Source organism: Achroia grisella, unplaced genomic scaffold, assembly GCF_030625045.1.
Source record: "Achroia grisella isolate CSIRO2021 unplaced genomic scaffold, CSIRO_AGI_Agris_v1 utg1234, whole genome shotgun sequence".
NCBI classification, from domain to species: domain Eukaryota; kingdom Metazoa; phylum Arthropoda; class Insecta; order Lepidoptera; family Pyralidae; genus Achroia; species Achroia grisella.
This window is the reverse complement of record NW_026712601.1, coordinates 1-27,781: the sequence shown is the minus strand read 5'-3', so window position 1 is coordinate 27,781 and position 27,781 is coordinate 1. Positions and strand designations below refer to the sequence as shown.

The following is a 27,781-nucleotide window of genomic DNA, read 5'->3' as shown; positions in this document are numbered from 1 at the left end:
TAAACCTAAACCTAAACCTAAACCTAAACCTAAACCTAAACCTAAACCTAAACCTAAACCTAAACCTAAACCTAAACCTAAACCTAAACCTAAACCTAAACCTAAACCTAAACCTAAACCTAAACCTAAACCTAAACCTAAACCTAAACCTAAACCTAAACCTAAACCTAAACCTAAACCTAAACCTAAACCTAAACCTAAACCTAAACCTAAACCTAAACCTAAACCTAAACCTAAACCTAAACCTAAACCTAAACCTAAACCTAAACCTAAACCTAAACCTAAACCTAAACCTAAACCTAAACCTAAACCTAAACCTAAACCTAAACCTAAACCTAAACCTAAACCTAAACCTAAACCTAAACCTAAACCTAAACCTAAACCTAAACCTAAACCTAAACCTAAACCTAAACCTAAACCTAAACCTAAACCTAAACCTAAACCTAAACCTAAACCTAAACCTAAACCTAAACCTAAACCTAAACCTAAACCTAAACCTAAACCTAAACCTAAACCTAAACCTAAACCTAAACCTAAACCTAAACCTAAACCTAAACCTAAACCTAAACCTAAACCTAAACCGCAGGTTTGTCTTGCATGACCAGAAACATATTGGGTCTGTAAAACGAAACGTTATCGCCTTTTAGAGTGGCCTTGCACGCCATCTAGCGCGCACGACTATGATACTTTCCGCTTGTACTTATGTCAAGTGAGATGACAATTTAATTATTAATGTTGGTACCATCGAGACAATATACAGTTTTTTTTTTTTTTTTTTTTTTTTTTTTTTTTTTTTTTTTTTCTCTGGAGTAAGAGGACGAGCTCGAGCACATACAGGAAATGCTTTTGTTATAACATAAAGTCAAACATCACGTTTGTTGTATGAGGATATTCATCGACGTAGGCCTTGTGGTTTTCTTTTTTCTTATATTTCCAATAGTTGCCTTATAGAGTTAGGCAGTTCGTAGTCAATGGAGTGAACATAGGGAATGTTAAATTTGACTAAACTTACAGGCGTTTTGAGCTCTGTAACTTTATTTATTACACGCTACCCGTGTGGCGTGTATATATGCGTATACATTTTGACGTCTGCGATGATGAATGTCCAGGGTTCTATCCCCATATGTCGTTAACACGGTTCCGTTTGCGGCGAATAATTTGAATACGCTAGCGCTCTCATTGGTCTGTGCTTATTTTTTATTCACTAAGATTTTTGGTCCGGTGTCCACCAAAAATCTATAGGCACAGTTAGAGTCGGTTACAGCTAGGCGGTTAGCCGGATGAACAGCACAGTGTTCCGTCTTATTCGAATCTAATCTTCCGAAGGCTGTCTATAGGAGCGCGGCATGTCACATTTGTATGCCTTTTCTTTATATTTGCGATGATATAAATAATAGTTATTATTCTGACTATGTAATGACCGTAGGTGCGAATTTGACCTAAAACGGTAGTTGCTGCGTCTGTTTGTGTGTGGCGAGCGATTTTCACGTAAGTATATCAGCAAATGCTGATCGCAGTGTCGCAATTAGTGACAGGTGACAGGTGTGCAATGACGTCGGCGGTGACTGTTGGCTGTACTGTTCTAGAGAGAATTTTTGTTTTATTTTTCCAGCTTCAATTGTTCGTCCAGAGATTATATCCAGCAGGCAATTGTGTTTACTGGGGGTCAGTAGTACGGCAGGATCCTAGTTGCGCAGAATTGCTAACGACTTTTGTGCCTATTGAATTACAGAACGGATGAGACCGCTTCTAGGAAGCCGGTGGAAATGTGCAATCGTTGGTGGTGCGCAGGATCTCTTGTTTTCCCAGGTATCGTTTTGATCACGACGGGGTCACCACTGTTGCGGGTTAATATTACGATGTTGTCGGTCGAGACGATGTATATTACAGAGAGTAATAGACTGTAAATATGTACAGAAAAAAAAAAAAAATCTTATATACTAAATGACAATAGGAAAATGTAAGGTGAGATGACACAGTTTAGACACAGCAGTGCTTAGTATACAATATTGGATTTGTCTTACTAGATATTATTATTTTGATGTACTCAGATACATCAAAATAATAATGGCTGTGTCCCATAAACTTATTACAAGCACTTTTGAATAGTCATATTTTGATTCTACCACTCATTCAAATGAGTATTTATCTTATTTTCATTCATTTACTGAGCTGATTGTCTCGAAGGAAAATTTAAAACACGCACTCGTGTGTGCGCTTACGGGGGTCGTATCTGGCGAACCGTAGACTGTATGTTTCGATCGCGGACGCGAACCGCACGACGCGCCGCGGCAGAGCCGAGGCAGCTGCACGCGCCAGCGCTCTACATGAGGGGGGGGTGATGTTATGTCGCGCCCCTAGTGCGGCGACGTGTCCCATTTCGTTTAATGTATTACTTAGCGTAAAAGTAACACGGTGTTTAAAAAGAAAAACAGTTTTATTTGTCGAATATTTATTTGAGATTCCGTTATATTTATAATAAACATTATGACGAAAAGGATAAATACAATAATAATTTAATTAATGTTATATTTGATTACAAAAAAAAAAATAATAATAAAGAAATAATAACATAAACTAGTTTATTTTGTTTGTGACTATTATTGTGCCACATTACTCATTACTCTGACATACATTATACATATTTAGTTTTAATATACAATGACTGATTCGAGACAGACTGGAATGAATCTTGTTCTCGAGGATTCTGTTTTAAATATATTATGTCGAATTCTTAATAATTTAATTAAATATATCGTTAGAGTGTCTCTTTGGCCTGTGATCGATGTAATAAATTAATCTTCAAGACGATCGGCGTCCGAGCGTCGGCGTCGGGGCGGTCTCGGGATGTCTCTGCGGCGACCGCGCTAGTGTTGTGCGGCGACCGCGCTAGTGTTCGGGCGCGACCAGGCGGCGGCAGGCGCGGTCGTTGTCGGCGCCGAGCGCGAGCGTGCGGCCGGGCGCGGGCAGGCTGGCGGCGCGGCGGCCGCCGCCCAGCGCCGCCTCGTGCCGCAGCGGCGCGGCGTGCACGTGCGCGCGCACGCACAGCGTGACGCCGTCGTAGAAGTCGAGGTCGGCGGCCAGGCGCAGGCGCGGCGCGGCGGACGAGCGCGCCCAGCCCCGCAGCGGGCCCGCGGCCGCCGACACGTGGCCCGCCACCGCCGCGCGCAGCTCCAGCTCGGCGCGCGCGCTGCGCGACCACAGCGACACCTGCGCCTGCGCGTCCAGCGCCAGCGCCGCCGCCGCGCGCCGCCGCCAGTGCAGCGCCGCGCCCGCCACCAGCGCCGCGCGCGCCTCCCGCGCCCGCAGCGGCCGCAGCGCGCGCAGCACCGGCGTGGGCTCGCTGCCCGCGCCCGCCCACACGTGGCCCAGCAGCTCGGCCCGCCCCTCGAACAGCCGCAGCCCGGCCAGCCGCGCGCCGCCCACGCCCAGCTCCAGCCCGCCGGCGACCGCCGCGTCCGACTCGTCCGGCTCGTCCGGCTCGTCCCGGTCGCCGGACGCGGCGCCGGGCGTGCCGGCCAGCGCCTCGAGCCCGCGCGTCCACATCTCGACGGCGAGCTGCTCGCTCTCCGCGCCGGCCGCGTCCAGCACGAGCCGCACGCGGCCGGAGCTCAGCAGCCCGCCGGCCGCCACCTGCACGGACTCGAGCCGCGCGCGTTGGCCCAGCGCGGCCCAGCCCGTGCTCCGCACCAGCACCGACGACGTACCTGCACGGACAGAGGACTCCTTCATAACACCATCTTGTCAAATATTATTTTTTTTATTAAAAATATGAGTATTAATTAAATTAATTTGATGTTCATAAGCACCTACAATGCCCTACACGAATAAATGATTTTTGATTTTGAATAACTAACGTCATAGATATTTAAAAAAAAATGCGAGTCTACCGTCAATTCAGAATGATTTTAAGATAAAATGAGCTAACAAGAAATTCAGCTTAAATTATTTTCAAATAAATGTTGTATATGTTTACAATGAAACATACTGATTCATAAGAGTGACCACCAGCACATGCTACTACAAAAGGAATTAATCTAATCAGTGTTCGTAACCAGAACAGACAGGTCCCCGCGAGTACTATTTTGTTGCTATTTTTTAAATTCTGTCGGTGGCCTAATTTCTTTTACAGTTTTTCATATACAATGTGTTTATTTTTTCTAAAAAGTTACATTTCCAGATTAGTTCAAGTTCAAGCACACGATTGACATCCCTTACCTTATTATCGGTTAATAAATTGAAACAGTGTAAATTCTGCATTAAAAGTGAAAACAAAGTGACTATAAACATTCTCATTCTCAGTGTACTTATTTGCAAGTCAAATTATTCACTAAAAAGTGTATTATTAACTTAAATAAGATCACAATTATCAACTTTCATTTTAGTGTCTATGTCATATGTGTTTAAAGAGTACCCTCACATTCTGTTATTTTTTTTTTTTGACTGTCGCTGTCAGTAGTCGGTTTAGTCTGACATTATTTCGAACTCAGTGTTGCCGTTATTAAAATTATTCCCCTATTTTTGGGGCGATATTAAATTGACGAAATTAACAACTATCTATTTTAAGATGAATACATGTCTGGGGTGTAACAAGCAGGTGAAGTCTACTGAGATCAAATCATGCTTTCAATGTAAAGGAGTGTACCATTACCAATGTTTGGGACTCTCGACTGAAAATTATGCAAAAGAGTCAAAAGCTTATAAATCAACATGGAAGTGCCCTCAGTGTAAACCCGTTGAGAAACGTGGCGATAACACAAACACTCCCGTGAGGTCCACCTCTCATATAACTCCATCATCATCCACGGACATCGCAGATCTGAAGAAATACATTGATGATAAACTAGCTGATTCTACCAAAAGCCTCAAGCAACAGTTTTCATCAGAGGGATCTGAAACGCGATCCGCAATTAATGAGCTCACGCAGAGTATTAACTTCCTTGCTGCAAAATATGAAGATTTAAAAGGGCTTTTAGAAAGTAAAGTAGAAATAATTAATGAGTAAACACGAATCAAGTTCTACGTCTGGAAGTAAATGATCTGACATCCAGATTAAATCAGCTGGAACAACAATCACGAGAATGCAACCTTGAAATCCAATGTATTCCAGACTACAAATCGGAGAACCTGTCAACGACAATCCGGCAACTTTCCAGAGTGGTGGGCTATAAAATGGCCGATAATGACATACAAAACTACCATCGAGTGGCTAAGATCAATGCCGATAGTAACAGGCCCCGTGAAATTGTCGTCAAGCTTTCCAGTCCACGTGTACGCGATAACCTTCTTGGAGCCATTAAATCCTACAACAAAGCAAACGAAAAAGATAAATTAAATACGTCGCACTTGGGAATTGCTGGAGAGAAAATTCCCATTTTCGTCTGTGAACATTTATCTCCGATAAACAAACAACTACATGCTGCTGCTCGCAAAGTCGCCAAAGAGAAGAATTATGATTTTGTCTGGGTCAGGAATGGTCGTATTTTTATTAGAAAAGATGCAAATTCAAGAGCACATTTGGTGAAGAACATGGACTATTTAAAAGCCGTAGTTTGAGTTTATTTATTTTTTTTTTTTTTTTTTTTTTTTTTCTACCATGCTATTTAGCACATTTTGTTCAAAATTCAATCTTAAACTATATTACCAAAATGTTCGAGGTCTTAGAACTAAAACTTATACCATACTGACTAATGCATTGAAATTTAATTATGACATTATCGTATTAACTGAAACGTGGCTAAACGATACTGTTTACGACTATGAAATCTTGGATGACAGGTATTATATATTCCGGCGTGATCGTTCTACTTCTGGTAGCTCTAAAACAGACGGGGGCGGAGTAATGATTGCAATTCTAAAGGGACTACAGCCTTCTCGTAAATTTAAGTGGGAGTCGAAATTGGATGAAAATATTTGGGCGACAGTTAAGATTACAAAGGGTCATTCTGTTGTCGAACTCATTATTTGTGCAGTATACATAGCTCCACCTATTAACTATATGTGTATGGAACGCCTGCTATCGAATATAACGGAAACGATACACAACCTGAGTGACGAATCGCGAATACTGTTGTTAGGTGATTTTAATCTATCTAACTTGCATTGGAATTATGACAGTGCATCTAACTCTTTTGTCCCAGTTAACATGTCCAGTGAGGTGGAATGTCTCTTCTGCGATACTATGGCATTTAATAATCTACAACAAATGAATAACATTGTAGGGACTCTAATTACTATTTTGCTTAATTGTTAGTGTATAACAAATTGATATGTACATAGATGCTAGTAGATACACAAAAACAATTATACATATATATATAGATAATAATAAATAAGTAAATAACTACAAATATCATGTATACATACATCTAAATCAAACATATATACATACACACATATACTATACATAAAATAGTAATAAAATAAATTGTACAAGCAAACCCGCGCGCAAACGCTTGTTAACGCAATCTATGTGACCGGTTAGCTGGTGCAAGATCGCTGCGACCGTGCCACGCCAGAGCGAAAACGAGATTCACGGCGAATGCACGCGCGCTTGCTTACAGATATAAAATACCAATTGCAAATTGTAGAACCTACGTTAAAAAGTTAACGAAAGTGCTCCAAAACATTTAATCAGAATTTCATAAAACATATAACTTAAACATGTCGCAAAACCTCAATCCCTTAGACAAGATTCATCACCCCGCTGCTGTTAACGAAAAGACCAAAATTTAACTTTCATAAAACATATTATGCTGCTGTTAGGGAAGAAATATCAAAAATAGACTGGTTTGCACATTTGGAACAAATCAGTGATGTGGACGTAATGGTAGATATATTCTATAGCCTAATTATGCCCGTAATTACTAATCACACACCGTTGACAAGAAAAAGTAAAAATAAATACCCAATTTGGTTTAGCTTTTCATTAATTAAGTCTCTAAAAGAAAAAGCGAATTATCATAAAAAATTTAAAAAACATAATAATCCTTTAGATCGATTAACATTCAATATGCTCCGCTCGCGTTGCGATAAAATGCTCACTGAAGATCTAAATAAGTTTAAGTCGACTACCAAAACAAATATTATTAAAAATCCTAAATATTTCTGGACATTTATAAATAATATGAAACGAAATAGTTCCTTAATTCCTGATGAAATGTCTCTAGACGCACAAGTTGTTCAAGGTGGTCAGGACATAAGTGAACTCTTCTCTCAATACTTTCATTCCACATACGACACTCGCAAACCTCCATGTTCTAGTATCAGAACTTTAAAACAGAACAGTACTAATCTTAGCAACTATTGCATTACTGTGAAAGAAGTGTTGGAGGCCCTTAAGGCTATAGACCATACGAAGGGAGCGGGGCCCGATGGTATACCTCCCACTTTCTTAAAGAAATGTGCAATAGAACTTGCATCTCCACTAACAATTATTTTTAATAAGTCATTGTCAAACGGATGTTTCCCCGCCCTATGGAAACTAGCACATATCACCCCAATACACAAAAAGGAAGATCTAAACGATATTAGTAACTACAGGCCAATTTCAATACTCTCAGCCATACCCAAACTTTTCGAATCCCTCATCCAGAAAACAATATACTTTCACGTTAAACACACCATAGATCTCCATCAACACGGTTTTCTGCCAGGAAAATCTACAACAACCAATTTACTAAGTTACACAAACGATATTTTACTTGCGCTTGAGGAGGGTTATGAGGTACATGCAATTTACACTGACTTTAGCAAGGCTTTTGATGTCGTGAACCACGATATACTCATTAATAAATTAGAACACGCTGGTATCTGTGGGTCTTTGTTGAGGTGGTGCGATTCCTACCTAAGAAACCGTTCGCAACTCGTTATGCTACGCGGATTCAAGTCTAAATCAAGAGTAGTACCTTCAGGCGTTCCTCAAGGCTCCCATTTGGGTCCTTTGTTCTTTTTGATATTCGTTAATGATCTTAGTGAATGCATTACGTCACAATATAAGCTTTACGCTGACGATCTTAAAATCTATAGAATCATTAAATCGGTGGACGATATCAAATGCCTACAAAACGACATTAATGCTGTCTCTGATTGGTGTACTTGCCATAACATGGTTCTCAACGTATCTAAATGTGCACACATCAAATTTTCGCGAAAAAGAAAGCCAATAGAAGCCTTTTATAACATTAATGGCGTTCAACTTAAAGAAGTATCTCAGCTGAATGACTTGGGAGTGATACTAGACAAAAAACTAGACTACCGCGAACATATAAGCGCAATAGTAACTAGAGGTATTAAACTTACAGGTTTTATAGTACGACAAAATAATTTTTTCAAATGCTCTGAAATAGCCATTCTGCTTTATAATAGTTTTGTACGGAGTATTCTTGAATATTGTAGCCCCGTTTGGAATCCTAAGTACCAGGTTCACAATATGAGATTAGAGAAAGTACAAAAAAGAATTCTTTACCATCTTGCTTTTTCGGATAATCAATGTAAACATCTTACCTCGTATAATTCTAGACTCAAATATTATGGAATTATATCCCTTTCAAGACGTCGGGAAACATCTGAATTGGTACTTTTATATAAAATCTTACACGGAATAGTCGATTGCCCTGATATTCTACAAAATATTGGTATATTAGTTCCACGATCATGTAGCAGACTGCTTAATAGAAAAACTTTTAATCTCCTTAAGTGTAGAACTAACTATGGCAAATACTCCCCGGTATATCGAATGTGTGAGAATTATAATAATGTCAGACACATATTTGATATTTTCGGTGCATCAGTCAGTAATATTAAACGGACATTAAATTGTAATTTTCTTGAAATACAAGAAAGCTTTATAACATAATTCTCTATTAATGCAAATTATTATTGTATAGTGTCATTTTGTGTGTGTAAAAATTAAGTTATGCATGCTGTGTCTACATCTAGAAGGATGTGTTACTTAAATAGTTTGTTTTATGTGTATTAAGTTATGTACTATGTAAGACATCCAGTTTTGTAGACCTAATAAATAAAAAAAAAAAAGAGAGAAGACTCGTTCCGCACCGGGCTGCGCCTGCGCGTCCCAAGAGACTAGAGTGAGAGGCTGCGCGCGCAGGGCGGCGGCGACGGCGGGGTCGTCGGCGGCGAGCTGCCGCAGGCGCTGCCACAGCAGGCGGCGCAGCTCGCGCGGGCCGCAGGCGGCGGCGGCGGCGAGCAGCGCGCGCAGCTCGGCCGGCGCGGCGAGCGGCGCGCGGCGCGCGGCCAGGTCGAGCGCGGCGGCGCGCTCGCGCAGCGGCCGGCCCGCGCCGCACGCGAGCGCCAGCAGGCGGCGGCGGCGCGGCGCCGGGCGCAGCGCGGCCGGCGGCGCGGCCTGCAGCGCGTGCAGCGCCGCCCGCGCCGCCGCGCCCGCGCCGCGCTCCGCGTGCTCCAGCAGCGCCTCCGCGGTGTCCTCGCGCCGCAGGTTGCCCAGCGCCAGCAGCCGCACCGCGCGGCACTCCTCCTCCTGTACCGAACGAACCGATATTTAGATTTCGCGGAGGTGTCCGCCCGCAGGCGATCACCCTCGCCGTCTCGGGCGCCTCGGACGGTGTACGGTGGCCGACGATCTGCACGCGATGAAACTTAACGAGCAGAGTGGTAGCGACTGCGCGGCTGAATACGCGGACTTTCACCGTGCACTATGGGAGAGTCCGTGGTATGACGACGAAGGAACCGGAAACTACCGGCATCCCGTATCTACGTTAGAGAATCGTAAACGGCTGTAAGAGTTCGCGTATCAGCGACATAGAAAGCGAAGCACGTCCCTGTGCCGTGAGTCATCACTGTGATATCCACTGGCTCAGAAAGTTTTCAAGGGACAAGGAATAGATATTAAATTATTTATAGGCCGTCGAAATAGATACTCATTCGCGTGTACTTCTTAGGACAGTACACTGGCGAGGTTGGAGCCACGAGTCGGTTGGAGGGTTTCTCCTCCTCCTTCTTAGACAGCGCGGCCGTCGCGAGACATACTACTGCAAAACCGAAGGAGCCGGTTCCGAATCCAACGTCTGTGTCGTCCATCGGATTTTGAAGATTTTTTAATAGATTTCAATGATTCAAGAGGAATGTTTATATGTATGTATAATAATATATGTGTTACGGAAGGAAGGACTGTATTAGGGCTGATTAAAAATGAGACACGTTCCTAGGTGAGGTAAAATAGGTGTAATCAGCTCGCTAGCAAAAATATATAGACAATATAGCATAAGAAAACAAACGGTATATAAAAACAGAACGTCAAAATATAAAATTCAAATATATAAATATAAAAACTATCAAAAAGGTTGTCATCGGCAACATCCTCCCTAATTTAGCTGATGGGATTGGGAGCTCAACGCAGTGTTCTGTCAATGGTTTGACATCGATGAAACGTTGCCAGGGCGGACCGCCGAAACTCTGCCTTTAATTTTAATGTTTTTTTGCGATCATATTGCAAACGCTGGCCGAACTTGACGTAGTAAATCAAAATATGTTATGTATTATAGTATTTTACACTTTAAAAAGGTCAACAAAAGAAAAAAAAATGTTCACAATGGTGTATGTCTATTTCTTAAAGATAATATAACCATTTTACTCTTTATATTTTAAAGGAAAAATAAGTTTTTTATGAAGTGATTTTAAGCAATTTTTTTATCCCATTAAGTACCTTAAATACATTGTCCATTTAATGTAGATATAGCTCGATCGTACGTCGTTCTTTTAAGAGTGATCTCTAATCGAAACATGGTCGTACTGTATGATGACAAAAAAGCTGTAGACGTGGTTTATTATATTATAAAGTATAGTGAATGGCGCAGTGGGTAGGTACATTCAGTAGGAGCAGGGCTCACCTTGCACCTGGCGAGCGAGCGCAGCAGGTGGTCGCGGGCGGCGGCGGCGGCGGCGGGCCCGGCGCGGGGCGCGGCCGCCGCCGCCGCCAGCAGCGCCGCGCCGCCCGCCGCCGCGTCCCGCGCCTCCCCGCCCAGCCGCAGCAGCGCCGCCACCAGCGCGGGCCGCGGCCGCGCGCCCAGCGCCGCCGCCGCCAGGTACTCGCGCGCCAGCGGCGGCGGCGCGGGCGCGGCCAGCTGCAGCAGCCCGTCCGCGGCGCGGTGCGCGGCCTCCGTGCCCGCCAGCGCCAGCAGCCGCACCAGCGCGGGCCGCACCGGCTCCAGGCTCTCGCGCCGCAACAGCGCGGCCAGCTCGGGCTCGCGCGCGGCCCGCAGCGCCGGCAGCAGCTCGGCGGCGGCGGCGGCCTGCTCCACGCCGCCGCCGCGGCCGGCCTCCTCGGCCTGCAGCGCGGGCCGCGCGCGCTCCACGGCCTCCTCCAGCGGCTGCACACCACACCGCCGCGTGTATTTCGATGGACGGTCCGCGCCGTTTTTTCGCATACTCTCACAAAATAGATTGCAGCGAAGTAAATGCATTGTATGTGACGTGGCGATAAACGTAGTCTACGCCACTTATCACATTAAATATCTTAGAATTAAGTCGTTTCAGAGATTAACAGTGTGTAATAGTAGTACCCATAGTAAGATGTTAGTTCCTATAAATAAAACTAAATGGCGTCACTGAGAAAATTAATTCTCGATACCTTTTCGTTTTTGTTGTTTGCCATATCTTTAAAGAAAAATATTAAAATAAGTTTTTCGACAGTGTACAATCGAACGAGATTACGTTTGTTTTAGTTCCTAAGTGTGCCACTAGATGGCGTTGTTTAGTTTTTATACTTTTTTCTACATCACGCTATTTAGATTTTTTTTGGAACACATATAGTCTTTGAATAATTATTAATATAAATAATATAACGACCACTGTGGAAAGGTTTCCGTAGTTTAATTTATTTAACTACCCTAATCAAAGTACACCCTTGGGGATCCGTGGATAAGATTATTCATTGTGGTCCTTCGAGCGCCGGATTCGGCAGGCATCCTAGTGGTGGTGCATTTTTTGGCACATGAGAACTACAGACAGTGGATTGCTGTTGCAAACGTAGTTACGAAGCAGAAGCAGCAGAGCGGAGCTTCAGACGGCGTGTGGGCGCTGTCAGGACAACAGGACTGGAGAAGAGTAAAGCAGAGCTGAAGGCGAGAAGTGAGGCAACACTGTGTCTCATTGTGTAAGGCGAGCAGTGGCGGCAAGTACATCAATTTGTGTTGTGTTGAAATAGTGGGAAAACAACTGTGAGTACATTTTATAGTTATTTCGTTTTGCCAAGTGATTTTGAGTCTTAAATACTAGAAGATTTTAACTTAGAATTTCAATAAAATTTAGAAGATATTAAACTATTCATAGAAGAGTGAAAATTACAAGCAATATTGAACTTTATATATAGGAAAATAATAACTTAGAAATTTTAAAATTAATTGTATGTAGTTAATAGTAATTTTAGGACTTAGAATAGTTTTACAAATATTGAAGAGACGGGGAATCCATGCCCGATTTTTATTTGAGGTGCAATCTTTTCTAAACACTTAGAATAATTTTAAAAATTTTTATACATAGCAGTTTTAGTCACTACAATAAATATTAATTTACTTTTAAATTATAAGGAAATAAATTTTGTGTGTTTACTAAAGATAGAACTTTGTTTAAAATATTCTATTAAAAATTTGTTTTTTTTTTATTTGTTTATAATATTATTACTGTGTAAACATGGAATCTTTAGTTATGTTTCAAGAGGATCTTAATTCGCGTATTAAAAAGGCACAAGTTAATTTTAAAAAATGTCCGAAAGAAAGACTAACAAAGGAGTACGTAGAAGGAAGGTTAGAAAGTTTAGATCAGTATTGGTTTGATTTTTAAATGGTCATAAGGATATAATGCGCACTGTAGAGCCAAAATTATTGAGATCTTCTAGTTATGTAGCGAATGATTATTGTGATGAAACTGAACAAATGTATCTGAATTTTAAAGGTGATTTAAAAAGAATTTTGTCAACTTTTAATAGCGCTCAGTCAAATATTAATACGGAACAGTCGCGTGGTTCTACTAGTGGTTCTACGCATGTAAAATTGCCGAAAATAAATATAAAAGGCTTTTCAGGCCAATATTCGGAGTGGAGTGCCTTCCACGATTTATTTAAATCCTTAATTCACCAAAATCAAACTTTGGATGATGTCGAAAAACTACATTATTTGAAGGGCTATTTAACAGGCGAAGCCGAACAAGTTTTAAAGCATATACCTATTATGGGCAGTAATTATGAAAGGTGTTGGTCTTTATTAGAGGAACGATATAATAATAAAAAATACATCTGTCATCATATATTGAAAAGGTTTTTAAGTCAGAGAAATTTAACATGTGAATCCGCTACGGGTATCAAGGAATTGATAGATACAACTAATGATTGTTTGGCGACTTTATGTAATATTGGTGTTGATGTCAAGGGATGGGATATTTTAGTTATACATATTTTAACTTTAAAATTAGATTATGAAACTAGGCGACAATGGGAATTTAATTTTACAAATAATAGTAAGTTGTCTGATGAGTTACCGTCTTACGAACAATTTAAAGAGTTTTTGACTAGTCGCTATCGTGCTATTGAATTTTTAGATAATAAACCTAATGTAATAAATAAGTCTCAGAATAGTAACAAAGGGTTTCAAATTAGTAAGCCTAAATCATTTCATGTCACCAATGCTAAATGTCAGTTTTGTATGGAAGGTCACAAACTCTGTTATTGTAAAAAGTTTGCTAAAGAAAATGTTAATAATCGCCGTCAATTTGTACAAACAAATAATCTTTGTTTTAATTGCTTGGGTAGCAACCACTCTGCCAAAGCATGCTTTATTCCAATAAAATGTCGTGTGTGCAAAAGAAAACACCACTCTCTTTTACACCCCACGGGTAACAGTGATGTTGTTAATAGTGATGAAAGGTCATCGTCCAATGAGTGTGTTGTCCCGTCTACTAGCTCAGGTGTGGAAGTAGATAAACCAACTCAGTCTATAAGTTGTTTCTCGACAGGTCGAATTAGTAATCAGGTTTTACTAGCTACGGCGCTAGTCGAAGCCAAGTCGAGAAATGGTCTGGGTTACACTATACGAGCTTTGATAGATCAAGGATCACAATCTTCATTTGTCACGGAGTCTATAGTTCAATATTTGGGTTTAAAAAAGATCCCGATCAGAGGGCAAATATCTGGATTGGGTGGAGATAAGGATATCATCTCCAAGGCTATGGTGAACATAGAACTGAAGTCTCTAGTTGACACTAATTTTACTATTATTATAAAGGCATATGTTTTGAAATGTATTACCAGTATTCTACCAACAAAAAGAGTGGAATCATTAGAATGGGAGGATCTCAAGAATGTTACTCTTGCGGACCCAAGTTATAATACTCCCAATCGCATAGATTTATTATTGGGAGCGGAGGTATATTGTCGTATATTACAAGATGGAATAAAAAGGAGTCCATCGGAGACATTGGTAGCACAATCTACTAGATTAGGCTGGATATTATCTATATATTATTTATATATTAGGGAAAAATTACTTACCGATGAAGAAAAAACTTGTGAAAAATATTACACTGATACTACTTATCGAGATATTGATGGTAAATATGTTGTTCGTCTTCCATTCAAGGAGAGTCCGTTGGTGAGTAGATCCCTGCAGATATCTGAAAAAGATTAAAATTATTAATGATAAGATTAAATAAAAATGAAGATTTAAAGAAAAGTTATGAAGAAGTAATAAATGAATACTTATCTCTTGGTCACATGGAGGAGGTACCTGTAAATGAAATTGAGAGTGTTGATGCTATTTACTTACCTCATCATGCTGTAGTAAAAAATGATAAAGATACAACGAAAGTACGGGTGGTCTTCGACGCCTCCTGTAAGGGAACAAATGGACGTTCACTGAACGATTATATGTTAGTAGGACCTGCTTTACAGTCTGAATTAAGACATATTATGATACGGTGGAGAACTTGGCCTATTTGTTTAGCTGCTGATGTAGTCAAAATGTACCGTCAAATTCGTGTTAATAAACAAGATATTAATTTTCAGCGTATATTATGGCAAATTGAAGATCAAATTAAACATTATAGATTACTTCGTGTTACTTTTGGGACAGCATCTGCACCCTATCTGGCAATAAAAACGCTGCAACAAATAGCTGAGGATGAAGAAAATAGATACCCATTAGCTGCTGGAAGGGTAAGGACTGACTTTTACATGGACGATCTATTAACGGGCTGTCAAGATAAAGCTGAAGGTATAAAAATATATAAAGAAATGAATGATTTACTACTAAAAGGAGGATTTGAGTTACAAAAATGGACTACGAATGATAATGAGTTGTTAATAGAAATGAAGGAATCTAGAAAGACAGATGATCTGAAAGAAGAATTAAAAATAAAGACAGATGATATTATTAAAATTGTAGGACTTACCTGGAACCGTAAACGCGATGCCTTCCACTATACTGTAAAGCTGCCAGACCTGAAAGAACCAATTACTAAAGAAAAATTATTTCTGATATATCACGTTTTTATGATCCTCTGGGATGGGTAGCGCCATGTACAATTCTTTTCAAAATTATTATACAGAAACTATGGTTAACAGGAATTGATTGGGACGAAATAGTACCTGAAAAAATACTTCAAGAATGGATTAAATATCGAAATGAACTAACTATTTTAACTGAAATTGAAATACCGAGATGGATAGGTACCAAGGCAAGTGATGTTAAAGTTGAGTTGCATGGGTTTTGTGACGCATCACAATCGGCTTATGGGGCGGTTGTGTATGCTCGCGTAGTTGATTTGGAGGGAAATGTTCGAGTCACATTGATCTCTGCAAAAACAAAAGTGGCGCCGGTCAAACAAGTGTCGGTTCCCAGATTGGAATTGTGTGGAGCAGTATTACTGACTAAACTTTTAATTGAAACTGCAAAGGTATTGAACATCCAAAAGACTTACCTGCATGCGTGGACTGACTCTACAGTAGTGCTCGCATGGATTAATAGTCATCCAAATCGTTGGAAGGTATTTGTTGCAAATCGTGTGTCTGAAATTCTGACCAATTTAGATAGTCATTATTGGTCGCATGTTGGTACCAAATGCAATCCCGCTGACCATGCGTCCAGAGGGTTGTATCCATCAGAACTGAAAAATAATGTAATGTGGTTTGAAGGTCCACGATTCTTGCATGATAAGGAAATACTGTACGTAAAACCAAAAGATGTCGAAACAGAACTAGAAACAGCCAAAGTTCATATTACAGTTACAACTTGTTTTATATGGGATAAATATTCTTCGCTTAACAGATTGGTAAGGATAATTGCATACTGCAGACGTTTTCTGAATTTCAGAAAAGGACGGAATGATACGTCTCATAGTAAGTACCTCTCTGCGAAAGAATTGAGTGATGCTCTGGAAACGTGCGTAAGGCAGTGTCAGAGAGAACATTTTCTAAAGGTTTTTAGTAACACTAATAGTACAATGAAGACAAATAAACTGAAGGGTCCACTGAAACCATTGAACCCGTTCATAGACCAAAAGGGCTTGTTGAGAGTAGGTGGAAGATTAGAACATTCCCAACTATCCTATAATCAGAAACACCCTCTATTGATCCCTAAACAGTCTTCGTTAACCACACTTTTGATAGCGGATGCACACATGCAAACTTTACATGGTGGACTGCAATTGACTCTAAGCTATCTTCAGTCAAAATTTTGGATATTGGGCGGGAAACAGCTAGTAAAATCATACTGCCGTAAATGTGTAACATGCATAAAAAACGCAGGTACAACTCAAAGCCAATTGATGGGACAGTTGCCATCAAGTAGAGTTACTCCTACACGTCCATTCAAGCACAGTGGAGTAGATTATGCTGGTCCCATTCAGATCAGAACAACTAAAGGCAGAGGTTTCAGATCCTATAAGGGATATATATGCCTATTCGTTTGTATGGTCACTCGTGCGGTGCATATAGAGGTTGTGAGCGACCTTACATCGGAAGGATTTCTAAGTGCTTATAAACGATTTGTGGCTAGGCGTGGTTCCTGTACAGAACTCTGGAGTGACAATGGCACGAATTTCGTTGGTGCAGCCGTTGAACTTAAATAACTGTTCCATGCAGAAAATAAAGCTGTAATGGACGAAGTAGCAGAATCACTGGCAATACTTGGTTGCACATGGCGTTTTATTCCTCCGCACGCCCCTAATTTTGGAGGACTTTGGGAAAGAGGGATCCGATCAGTGAAATACCACCTGAAACGAATAATAGGCAATTCAACGTTAACGTACGAAGAAATGGCTACAGTACTCATTCAAATCGAGGCTTGTTTAAACTCAAGGCCTCAATCAGTACTCAACGATGATCCTGATAGCTTAAATGTATTGACGCCAGGACATTTCTTGATAGGAGAACCGTTGAGAACAGCCCCTGATTATGATTTTACGTCATCCAATGTGAGCTCTTTAAGGCGGTGGCAATATACACAGAGGATAGTGCAAGATTTTTGGCGTCAGTGGTCTAAAGAATACCTAACTAAATTTTTCCATCGTTATAGATGGGCATCACAAACTCCGCACCCAAATTTCGGGGATGGAGTAGCTATAAAGGAAGAGGGTTTACCTCCATCTCGTTGGCTTTATGGCAGGATAGTTGCTACTCATCCAGGACAAGATAATATAATTAGAGTAGTAACATTAAAAACTAAAAATGGATGTCTTAAAAGGCCCACTTCAAAATTGTGTATTTTACCAATAGCCAAATAATGGCAGGTTTTTGTTTAGTTTATATTATTTGTGTTCAAACTTCTTTTGAGTAAGGTACTCTTTGAATGTAATATTTTATTTTCGTTAATAATAAGTAGATACAGTAAATTTATTTGATTAAAGTACATCACGGTGGGCAGGTTGATAATTGTAAAGGACAAGATGCAATTTGTCCTTGGTGGGCAGAATGTACAATCGAACGAGATTACGTTTGTTTTAGTTCCTAAGTGTGCCACTAGATGGCGTTGTTTAGTTTTTATACTTTTTTCTACATCACGCTATTTAGATTTTTTTTGGAACACATATAGTCTTTGAATAATTATTAATATAAATAATATAACAACCACTGTGGAAAGGTTTCCGTAGTTTAATTTATTTAACTACCCTAATCAAAGTACACCCTTGGGGATCCGTGGATAAGATTATTCAACAGTAAGTTAATGGAGTGCTGACAAACGATAAAACATTCAGAATTTTTTTTTATTGTAAGTCACCATATATACTTTTACATGGATTCAGTAGAATTTAATCACAAACATATTTCAAGTTTATGTATGTAGGTTAATTTATCCATATCTATGTCATCCCAGGCAGCCTAGCTTTTTAATATGATATACAAATTTCATTGTGTTCTATTTGTTTGACGAAATATAGTTTCGTCAAATATTATTTACATAAAACAATGCGTCAAATAAAAAAATACATTTTGCAATTTTTTTATTTGAATTTACCTTATTTTTCAACTAATTAAACGTGATAACTTTACTCGGTGACAAGATTACGACGTGAGGATGCGATCTCGGGCAGTCATTATCGGAGTGCAGGGGTCGCGGAGAGATAACGCCGCACATTATAACGTTCACCGAGTGGAACAACACACGGCTGTGATAACACTATCGCGACCGCTTCATGTCGAGGACGGACTATGTAGCTTCGTAAATACGAAGCTATATAGTCCGTAAACGAGTACATCGTAAACATCGAGAGAGAGAACGAACTATTTCTCGCGAATGTGAGGTTCCGGTGGGGGAGGGAGCGTGCGAGTACCGTGTGGTCGGCTAAGGGGTCCTCCCCGAACACCGGCGCCAGCCCGAGCGGAGACAGCGCGGCCGGCAGCGGGCCGGGCCCGGGGCCGGGGGCGGGGGCGGCGGGGGCGGCGGGGCCGGGCCCGGCGCGGCGCGCGCTGGCCCCCGCGCGCAGGCCGAGCGCGGCGCCGCGGGGCCCGAGCCGCAGCGCCTGGCGCGCGTGCGCCGCGACCAGCGCGCCGGACTGCGCGTCCACCGCATACTCCACTCCGAGCTCGGCTCCGAGTCCTCCGAGTCCCCGACCCGTCCTCCGCCTCCGGGTCCTCCTCCTCCGCGGAACACCTCACCTGTTCGACGACCTTATCGTGACTTACGCCGCCCATAAATATATATATATATGTATATATATATATAGACCTAATATATGTATATAAACCTAATCATACATATAGGTATATGAGAATGACTGGAAAGTAACTCTACCAAACTTATTAGTCATCATTTCTCAGTTATTGAGATGTCAATGTCTACAGTAAATGACAATCCTGTGCAGGGACGAGTTGCCATACACAATTGTCATTAAGTATTAAAAAAAACTAGAATATGTTCACCATCTTAAAAGTAATAGACACCCGGTCACATGTGATATCTTAGTGCAGCGAACAGGTGCCACTTGTAAGCACCCGACTGCTCTCAATCATTATATGTTGTTGTCTACTTCTCTAGTAACTATATTTAATTTTGTACTCTAGCTAATTAGTTCTATTCAATCATTTGTTTTCAAACAATATCTTAAAAAATGTAAATATGAGCAAAGCAACAAAAAACTTTATAACTATGACTATATTCCAAATCAAATACAAAATTTGATTTATCAGAAATAGTTAATATGCTAAATTCAGATGAATTCTATTTTGTTTCTATCACTACATTTGTAATGTAGTTGCAGATTGCATGTTAGATTGCAGATTATAATGACATAATTTTCCGTATATTGAATAGACTATTATAATAATACTGACACATCTAAATGTGGTTGGGGCTGTCTGACAGTAACTATGACAACCTTGTGAGCAATATGTACATGGAGCCCACTACTATACTGTACACACTGTTACATTATCTAAAATGAAATTTTAATAACAGCTTCATATACTACATTTCAATACAGTGTCACACAGTTCTCTTTCTTATAAGTTCAATACATAAACACTGGATACTTCCCACCAGATACCTTCATGGACATACCTTTGTTTTCTTGAAGGTTGTTGTAGATATGGATTCATAAATCACATCACATTTTCCTGAAATATCCGACTCCACATGTTTTCCATCGACAGCTTGAAACTGAAATTAAATAGTAATTGTAACACATCATGTGTCAATATGATTAGCAAAGTATTTATGAACATGTCATATGTTTGGAAGCTGACGGTAGTGAGTATTTACTTACCTGAAATAAACTGATGAGTGACTTTTTATAGTTGAGTACATCAGGCACATCGCTGGGGTCCAAGTGAGCACTCTCAATGACTCCATTCTTCCAATGGGCATAGAAAATTGAATCAGTGTGTGAGTCCCATACGGACGGGTGCGGGAGGAACTCTGCCTTCAAACGATTACGTCGCAGATGTAACTTAGGAGACTGGAGCTGCAAGTATAGTAATGATGAGAAAATTATTATATTACTAAATAGAGCAGCAGTTTATAAAAATCTATACCAATTTATGTCTATTTGTAATTTAAAATTAAAAGTACATATGGTACTTGAACTTACATCAAAAATATATATAAAAAAAATTGTCTGTCTGTTTGTTGTTCTTGCTAATCTTTGAAACGGCTGGACCGATTTTGACGGGACTTTCAATAGCAGTTAGCTAATGTTATAAGGAGTAACTTGGGTTACTATTATTTTTAAAAAATTATTAACTACAATAAAAAAAAGTTAACTTCTTTGCGGGCGAAGTCGCGGGTAGTAGGGTAGCAGCTAGGTACTAAATAGATACGAACATGAAATTTCAATAAAATGTCACTATAATCGGGCGCCGCCCAAGTGGGCTCCACGAGCAGGGAGGCCTTGATATTGTATCCGGTGGAGGACCCGTTGTGGGTCTCGTCCGTCATCACCACCCAGCTCTCCACCTCGTACCTCGCCGGCGAGCGGAACAACTCCAGTCGGCCGAAGTCGGCCGCCGGCGTCGAAGAACTTGACACTAGATTTACTACCACACCACATGGCTGGGACAACACAAATATAAATATAATAAAATACATCATTTTCCTTCAAAGTAAACACAAGTTCAGAAACTATTGAACACCATTCTAAACTTTTGAACTTTACAAAGTATGCGCAGCGTACACCAATAAAGTTTCAACAAGTGTCAAAAAGTATTCGATGCGAAACATTGAAACACATGACGTCATGACAGACGGAGTGACGGCTTTAGAAGCGTTTGACATGAACTTTGTGACTTGTATAAGTGACATTGGCAGTGGCAAATGATAAGATAAAATACTATTATATTTCTCGTTATGAATCAAGACAAATATAGCAAGAAATATCTGGTAAAAATAATAGTTTTGATTCAAAAAGCATTATAGCAGCATACAGAGTAGCCGGCTAACCAAATAGATGTTATATTTTTTTCGATCTGCGGCTGCCACAGTTCGATCATGGCTACATAGTATGTCCCTAGTATCATTTTATGAATTATGCTTCGTACTCGGCCATTTGTATTCTACAGACTACTACAGAAAAATAGTGTCTAACTGACAAAGTATTTAATAAAAAATATCGGTAATAATTTAAACGATCATAACGCTATATGCATGCATATGAACAAGAATAATCCATTAATGAATACACGTACAAATATAATTCTAGCATTACTCTTTGTATTTACAATATTCAGATATATTATTATTATTACATTCGCGGTATATTGATCGAGATGGAAATCGAACTGACCGATAACAACTCGACGCCGACGCGGCGACGCGGCGACGCGGCGACGTATCGCTCACGTGTCAGAAATGTATCTCAGTCTCTGTGTCTGTGTATCGGTACTCATGTGAATCATAACATTCGTAATCGTAAGCCGTTCAATGGAGTTCATTGCTCTGTTCGCTTTATTGTATCCGTCTAACTAAATGAACGACCACAATCAGTAACATATGATTCTTTTCGGTCATTCGGTTGGTTAAGACCAAATCACAAGACTTAGGAATGAATAGTATTATACATTTAAGAAAGGATTCTGTCTAGGACAGTAACTATAAGAGGATCGTTAATAATGTGGACTGATGACTATGTACCATATCAGTTTGACCTCCACGCGGTTACCACTGGAAACAGAAATCCCGTATGAATATCTGGGAGTGGAGCGTCCATCCGGAGGCCGCGCGTGTTGCGGCGCGAGCTCCCTCAGGTGGAGGTGAGGAGCATTGTCGGCACGGCTGAATATGACGGTGCCACTATTCCCTAAATATTTAGCGGAAAGTTAGGAGCCCCTACAGGTAGCAGCAGTAAGTGTGAATCGTTTACAACAGTGCTCATTATGCACAATAACTCGGGACGATTCACACAGCGCCATTCAGAACCAAGCTAAGCAGAGCTCGTGTTCAGGGTACTAGACAACTGATAGAAATATATTTAATATTTTTTTTTGTGAATGGATGCCTACATTGTTCTGGATGTTTTTTATGTATGAACAATACAAATCATTATATATTTGCAAGGAATCGAACTGGCGACAATCGGAAGTAAGGCAGTGTGCAAAACAACGCCACGATCAATTATCAAAATAAATAGGTTCTGATAATTGATGCACCCAGGCGGATGTGTTTTTTTTATTCACAAAGAGTAAATAAAAGCGGAAGTCATCAGGAGCAGTAAGGACAGATTATTTTTACAAATAAATAATACACAACTGTAACTATTCATTAATGGTATTTTATTTGGTTTAAAGTTATACAAGGACTTGGTAGTGTCGCACACACACACACACACACACACGCGCGCAGCGCACGCGCACTGTGACAGTGACCACGCGCCGCTGCCGCACAGTATAGTGGTGGTGACCACTGCGGTGTGATACCTGCGGTGGTGTGTGGTCAGTGTGCGGGTCTACTCTGGAAATTAATTACGAATCAATGACACTGATTGGCGCCGTTTCTTTTTATTTAATTACACAATACAACTGAATTCCACATTTGGTGATGCTCGAATCAATTGAGCACTATTATCATCGGTTTCGGTTTAGTCTGGATTACATTTTAATAAGTGTCGGCTACAAATTGCTATTAAGTTCAGACTCCACAGTAGACCTGCTGCTCCTCCCTCTTCACATTTGTTGCCTTTACATGTGAAGTGACTATGTCAAAGAACATCTATTTAAAAAAAATTGCACACAATATATGTATATTAACTTAGTAGGTAATACCAGTATCTACCAGATAAGTACTTAGTTCCGATTATAAACATTCTTCAAAATAATATTATATAGTAACAGTAACATTGATGTCAATGTGTATGATATATGTGTAATATAATTTGATATAATCTACTGTATACAATCACATATCCGAGAATTTATTATATTAAGAATTATATATTATCACAATTCACGTTACCAGAAGCAAGAACAACGAGCGTAGGTTTAAACCTAATCTTTAAAAGTTGTAAGTATATGTTAATATATGTTATGTATAGTATTTTGTACTGTGGACGATCCAGACAAATGGAACAAATAAAATCTTTGGTTACTGCACGCACTGCACAGCAATACATCGACGTACGAACGTAGAGGTAGCCACATAAATACTGGACGGAAACATTCAACACACGCTACCTAGGTCTAGTCTCTCTCTCATACACACATATATATATATATATATATATATATATATGACAACTATAATATGTGAACACTTTTGTATCGAGTTACAATACATGTAGCAATTTGGAGGTAAGGTTATGTTTGGAGAATAAACAATATGACTGCGACAATGTAAAGTGTTTGCATATGATAGGTGGTCATGGTGTACTGCGTGCTGCGTACTGCGTATTGCGTACTGCGTACAGGAGGCAGCAGACGCGGCCTGTGGACGCACGCGAGGACGTCAGTACCGCGGCGCACCACCGCCGGGCTCACGACACAACTAACGTGTGACATTATCTATGTACTTAACAACTATATTAAAATGTAAAAACACAACGAATGGGTATCAACGATAACAAAGTATTAACAAAACAGTGATCGTCTTGTAACTAGTAACAACTCGACCGCGTCTGCCGCTCCTCGACAGGCACCGTCGTCTCACGAATAGATTGTCATCAAAATCATCTGGAAAATGAGAAAATTTCTACGTATAATGCTCGTTATTTTGTTATATAACTGGCTACTTGTAATGTTGAACCTATGACAGTATGAAATATATTATAAGTTAATTGTAGATAGTTTTACACGTGTTTACAACGTACGGAACTCGGACATTAATAAATTATAGTCGGCAAACAAGCATATAAGGAAGTAAGGATGCACGAGGCGAAATAAATAGGTCAGTAAAAACGTAATCAACGTTCACGCCACCTCTTCTGTAGCAGAGGATTCGACTTCGCTTAGTGTCGAGACTCAGATATCGTTCTGAAACAATAATCGCAGATATAAGTACGGTATCGTGAGCGTGGTGGGAGTGAGGCGGCGCGGGTGGCCGGTACGCACCGTGCGCGAGGTGGAGGCGGGCGAGCGCGAGCACGCAGGCGTCGGCGGAGTAGCGCGAGCGGCGCGCGTACCGCAGCACGAGGCACTCGAGCACCTTGCTGGAGGCGGTGAGGCCGGCCGCGTAAAGGCGCGCGCAGCCGGTACGAGGAGCAGGCGCGCCGCACGGCCCGCCGCCCGCCACCTGCAGGAACGCGAGCCGCCAGCCCGCCACCAGCGCCAGCAGCGCGCGCAGCCCGGCCGCCGCCACGCCCGCTCACCGCCGCGTCGCGCAGCGCCACCAGCGCGGCACGCCTCCAGCGACGGCCGCCACCCGCCCGCCGCCCGCGCCGCCGCCCGCAGCCGCGCCGCGTCCACCTGCCGCCGCGCATACCACACCCCGCTCGGCTTCACTCGCATACCATAAACATTACGTCGAACCACACACAACATTATATGCTAAACCTGACGTCGTACCTATACAACATCGCTTCGTAGTGAGATCTGATATCGTCGGATCGGGTCGTCACCATCACCCGTGTCGTAAAATAAATGTAGCTACTCCACTTTAGTGCACACACAAACGACACTTACCTCCTCGATGCCCCGCTTCCCGATAAATTTAGTGACGGCCGCCCGTATCTCCGCCTGCGACCCACAAACAGAAAACATTAAAAGCAAAATGTCATAACCTGCATACTAATATGTATATTACCGGCGTCAACACGGCTCACAGTCATTTAAATCGATTTGATATGATAAATTTAGGTTGTATAATATATTTATAAAACATATGCGGGCCAAAAAAATTTTTGACTACAAAAATTAGTTATAAACCTATTCTGAGACTGAGACCCTACTGAACATACATATAAATCACGCGCCGCTTCGGAGGAGCATATACACGCAACCTGTCACACAAGAATTTTATATATTAGATATCGACACAAGTTCATTACACAATTAATTAAAATTAAAATTAATTTGTCTAGTGGTAGTATTTATCTAGTGGTATATATTAATATTTTTTCCTGCAGTCCAGCTGCAGGAAAAAAATATGAATATCTACAATAAACTTGACGTTCATAAACGACTAAAATGTTCTACACGAATAAATTATTTTGAATAATATTTTTTGGTTGTTTCTGGCTCGATGACATAATATTTATTATATTTATTTTAAGTTAAATGTATTTACTTGGTATCATACATATATAGATTACTATTTTAAAATATACTAACTACCGTCCTACCTTACGTAGGTACCGTCCTACGGTAGTTAGTAACGGTTCATAGACATAAGTAAGTAGTTGACTACTGCGATAGCTATCGAAGACAGAGACGACTCCACAACGACAAAAGTTAATAAAATCTCATATTACCGGTATAGTGTGCTCGTCTTCCAAAAACTCTGACGATATGTCTCTGATGATCATGTTGTCCTCATTTACTTCCCTGAGAAAGATTAGAGAAGCTGTCACAACGTAAGGTAAACAGGCCAGGCCAACAGCTGTTAGACGAGACGAGACATTGCGATGGGCAGTCTTCTACATTTAAGATTTAACAGATTTTAAGTCTACCCTAGTCTCATTTATTTCAGTCAACAAGCAGCTTGCTACGTGAGCTACGATTCCGTTGTAGATTAGGCAGTTACATGAAATTATTTATTTTATTATTTTTTTATTTATTAATCATCTTAGTTTCCTGGAATGACCCTAGCTTTCAATCAACTCACAAGAGACATCACGATTGTCGTATAATAACGAAATGTTCTTAGTGCTGCTCATGTATGTAGGCGACGGTCACCGCTTACCATCAGGGGTACATCAACTCGTTTGCCATTCTGGTTACATAAAAACTCATAATATTATAATTTCATAGGTGCGCGTGCGCTAACCAGACGTCTGTGTGCTGGTCGGTGAGGATGCGGCAGGGCAGGAAAACAGTGGGGCGGCGTGTGTGTGCGGCACCACCAGGTACCGTCCCGGCGGCAGCGTGAAGAACGTGACCACCTCGCGCGCGCGCCTCGTGCGTCACGTCCAGCGCGCGCTGCACGGACCGACAGGTTAGTGTGGGGCGGACGAGGCGGCGGCGGGGGAGGGGGCGGGCGGCGTACCAGGCCGAGCGGGAGCCGGGGCGCGGCGCGCGGCGGCGGCCGGCAGCCGGTACACCGCGAACCCGACGGCGTGCAGGCGGCGCGCGGCTGGCGTACCAAGCTGCGTCACCGACACCACCACGTGGCACTTGCGCGCGCCGCTCGCCTCCGCGCGCGGGATCTGCACGTGGAACCGCGGGTTGGTGCCCGTCGTGTCTGTGCCGAGAGCGGCGCGGAGTGTCGCCGGGGGCGGGGCGGGGGCGGGGCGGCGGGGCCGCGCACCGACCCGCGGCAGGAGGGCGGGTTGGCTGCCGGCGTTGCACCGGCGCGCCAGCGGCGGCGGGCGAGCACGGCGCGCCAGGGGCGGCGGGCGCAGCGCGGGCTCGCCGGTCCAGTCGTCGGGCTCCCACGTGCACCAGCTCCAGCCGGCTGAACTCCTGCGCGAGTCCGCGAACGACATCCTGCCGCCCGGCCTGATGTCTCATTAGTGCTGACCTCGCATTTTGCTTCACGCGCAGCCCGCGAGCCAGGACGTGTCCGATTACGTCATGTAGTTCAAAAATTATAAGACACATATGAGTTGTGTCTTAGTGAAAATCAGTAGGGTTCACGAGGGTGTCATAAGGTAAAACAGCAGCACCCTCGCAAACATATTAGCAAAAATTCAGTCATATTCTCCTGGTTCAAATCATAGTTAAACCTATATATAGAAGATAATAAATCAGCCGGCTGCAGCGTGGTGTACGTATACGACAGCTGATAGCACGATTATGGTTTCCTCTCACTCTAAAATTTCTCTAATGTTAATTTAAGATGATATTTTGAATAATTAAAATTATGATACAACTGTAATGTGGTTATCTTCTGTGAGGTGCTGTTTCTCAACTCACATTTGAAACCGCACCTGACTTTCACTAAGCGTGATACTCGGAACACAACCATCATAACCACTTTGTAAACTTATCACAGAAATAATTCATGAAAAAGGCCTCTTGCCCCGCGGTTTGTCTCACACTCAAATAATTATGCACAATTACTATATATATACAATGTATATGTATACATAGCGCCACACACTAACTGTCTGTTACGCTCAAGGCGCCAAAACTTACTTATGACGTTCTCACCGTACAACCAGACATGTTCTATTATGAACTGCTTTTTATTATTTAGTCGTTGGTTGTATAACAGAAAGTGAATTAGCAAAGTATTAT

The 27,781-nt window shown here is 41.6% G+C and overlaps 2 protein-coding genes and 1 long non-coding RNA gene across 3 annotated transcripts; all 3 read right to left on the bottom strand.

The window, feature by feature from the left end:
- Nucleotides 1–2,889: 2,889 nt before the first annotated feature.
- On the bottom strand, nt 2,890–21,140 carry LOC131854539 (microsomal triacylglycerol transfer protein-like). The gene is made up of 8 exons (XM_059205661.1): nt 20,784–21,140; nt 20,227–20,424; nt 20,022–20,120; nt 19,049–19,120; nt 18,796–19,017; nt 10,866–11,465; nt 9,058–9,496; nt 2,890–3,707 (listed from the first exon to the last, which is right to left on the bottom strand). Exons 1-8 carry the CDS (start codon nt 21,048–21,050, stop codon nt 2,890–2,892), a joined length of 2,715 nt encoding a protein of 904 aa, XP_059061644.1. The 5' UTR covers nt 21,051–21,140.
- Nucleotides 21,141–24,814: 3,674 nt separating this feature from the next.
- Nucleotides 24,815–26,399, bottom strand: LOC131854552 (uncharacterized). Its single transcript, XR_009358058.1, has 4 exons — nt 26,370–26,399; nt 25,855–25,927; nt 25,067–25,120; nt 24,815–24,850 (listed from the first exon to the last, which is right to left on the bottom strand). It is a non-coding gene; the product is annotated as an uncharacterized LOC131854552 (long non-coding RNA).
- A 139-nt stretch (nt 26,400–26,538) lies between these two features.
- LOC131854535 (myb-related transcription factor, partner of profilin-like) lies at nt 26,539–27,027 on the bottom strand. The gene has a single exon (XM_059205655.1). It carries the CDS (start codon nt 27,025–27,027, stop codon nt 26,539–26,541), a length of 489 nt encoding a protein of 162 aa, XP_059061638.1.
- Nucleotides 27,028–27,781: the final 754 nt, after the last annotated feature.